Source organism: Mandrillus leucophaeus, unplaced genomic scaffold (genome assembly GCF_000951045.1).
Source record: "Mandrillus leucophaeus isolate KB7577 unplaced genomic scaffold, Mleu.le_1.0 Scaffold78, whole genome shotgun sequence".
Classification (NCBI taxonomy): Eukaryota; Metazoa; Chordata; class Mammalia; order Primates; family Cercopithecidae; genus Mandrillus; species Mandrillus leucophaeus.
In genome coordinates, this window is record NW_012108474.1 from 2,827,875 (window position 1) to 2,829,712 (window position 1,838).

General features: G+C 66.6%; 1 protein-coding gene across 1 annotated transcript; it reads left to right on the plus strand.

Annotated features, from left to right (window-relative positions):
* NTN3 (netrin 3) lies at positions 1–1,801 on the plus strand (the record flags this gene model as incomplete). The annotated part of the gene is made up of 6 exons (XM_011967042.1): positions 1–718; positions 790–978; positions 1,073–1,222; positions 1,356–1,406; positions 1,523–1,597; positions 1,704–1,801. Coding segments are annotated over 6 exons (1,281 nt in total), but the record flags the coding sequence as incomplete, so codon positions are not given.
* Between the last annotated feature and the right edge of the window lie 37 nt (positions 1,802–1,838).

Consider the following 1,838-nt stretch of genomic DNA (forward strand, 5'->3'; position numbering starts at 1 on the left):
GACCCGCGACGGGCACACCCCCCCGCCCTCCTGACTTCCCCAGGGGGCACGGCCAGCCCTCTGTGCTGGCGCTCAGAGTGGCTGCCTCGGGCACCCCTCAACGTGACTCTCACGGTGCCCCTGGGCAAGGCTTTCGAGCTGGTCTTCGTGAGCCTGCGCTTCTGCTCAGCTCCCCCAGCCTCCGTAGCCCTGCTCAAGTCACAGGACCATGGCCGCAGCTGGGCCCCGCTGGGCTTCTTCTCCTCCCACTGTGACCTGGACTATGGCCGTCTGCCTGCCCCTGCCGATGGCCCAGCTGGCCCAGGGCCTGAGGCCCTGTGCTTCCCTGCACCCCAGGCCCAGCCTGATGGCAGCGGCCTTCTGGCCTTCAGCGTGCAGGACAGCAGCCCCCCAGGCCTGGACCTGGACAGCAGCCCAGTGCTCCAAGACTGGGTGACCGCCACCGACATCCGTGTAGTGCTCACAAGGCCTAGCGCGGCGGGTGACCCCAGGGACATGGAGGCCATCGTCCCTTACTCCTACGCAGCCACTGACCTCCAGGTGGGCGGGCGCTGCAAGTGCAATGGACATGCCTCACGGTGCCTGCTGGACACACAGGGCCACCTGATCTGCGACTGTCGGCATGGCACCGAGGGCCCTGACTGCAGCCGCTGCAAGCCCTTCTACTGCGACAGGCCATGGCAGCGGGCCACTGCCCGGGAATCCCACGCCTGCCTCGGTGAGGCCTTGGAGGGTGGCCTGGGGACCTTGGACCCAACCAGTCTGCCCCTGACCCATCTCTCCCTGCAGCTTGCTCCTGCAATGGCCATGCCCGCCGCTGCCGCTTCAACATGGAGCTGTACCGACTGTCCGGCCGCCGCAGCGGGGGTGTCTGTCTCAACTGCCGACACAACACTGCTGGCCGCCACTGCCACTACTGCCGGGAGGGCTTCTATCGAGACCCTGGCCGTGCCCTGAGTGACCGTCGGGCTTGTAGGGGTGAGCCCACCACCAGCCACCTGCGGGCCCTCATCCTCTGGCTTCCCAGATCCCCAGACAGGCTTCTGACCAGGCCCTTCCCACCTCTCCTCAGCCTGCGACTGTCACCCCGTTGGTGCTGCTGGCAAGACCTGCAACCAGACCACAGGCCAATGTCCCTGCAAGGATGGCGTCACTGGCCTCACCTGCAACCGCTGCGCACCTGGCTTCCAGCAGAGCCGCTCCCCAGTGGCGCCCTGTGTTAGTGAGTGACCCTGCCCTGCCTCAGCCACCAAGCCAAGGCCACCCAAGCTCCCTGCTGTTGTCCCGTCTTTTCCCTGAGCCCTGCAGATCTCTCTGCTCCTCCATCGCAGGCCATTCTCCCTCCCTCTCTGCAGAGACCCCTATCCCTGGACCCACTGAGGACAGCAGCCCTGTGCAGCCCCAGGGTGAGTGGACACAGGACAGGGCCCCAGACGGGCATGACTTTGGGTGAAGGGGCTCTGGGAGGAGACGGTGGGGAAGGGGGGGATGAGAGTCTGTCAGCCTCCCACCCTCTACCCAGACTGTGACTTGCACTGCAAACCTGCCCGTGGCAACTACCGCATCAGCCTAAAGAAGTTCTGCAGGAAGGACTATGGTAGGTGCCCTCAGGCCTCCCGCGGACCTTCCCTCCTCCGCCAGCTTCCTCTTGGAACGCCTTGACCCTTGCTGGGCACCAAGGCCCATCCATCCTCATCCCTCAGGTCCCCCACGGGGGGCGGCCCCGCTCCTTCAGCCCGCACTGTCCTCCGGGTGTCCTCCCCATGCCTCCCTCTACCCCGGGCAGGCCGCCGCCTCCTGACCCCACCCCCTCTCACTCTCCCCGCAGCGGTGCAGGT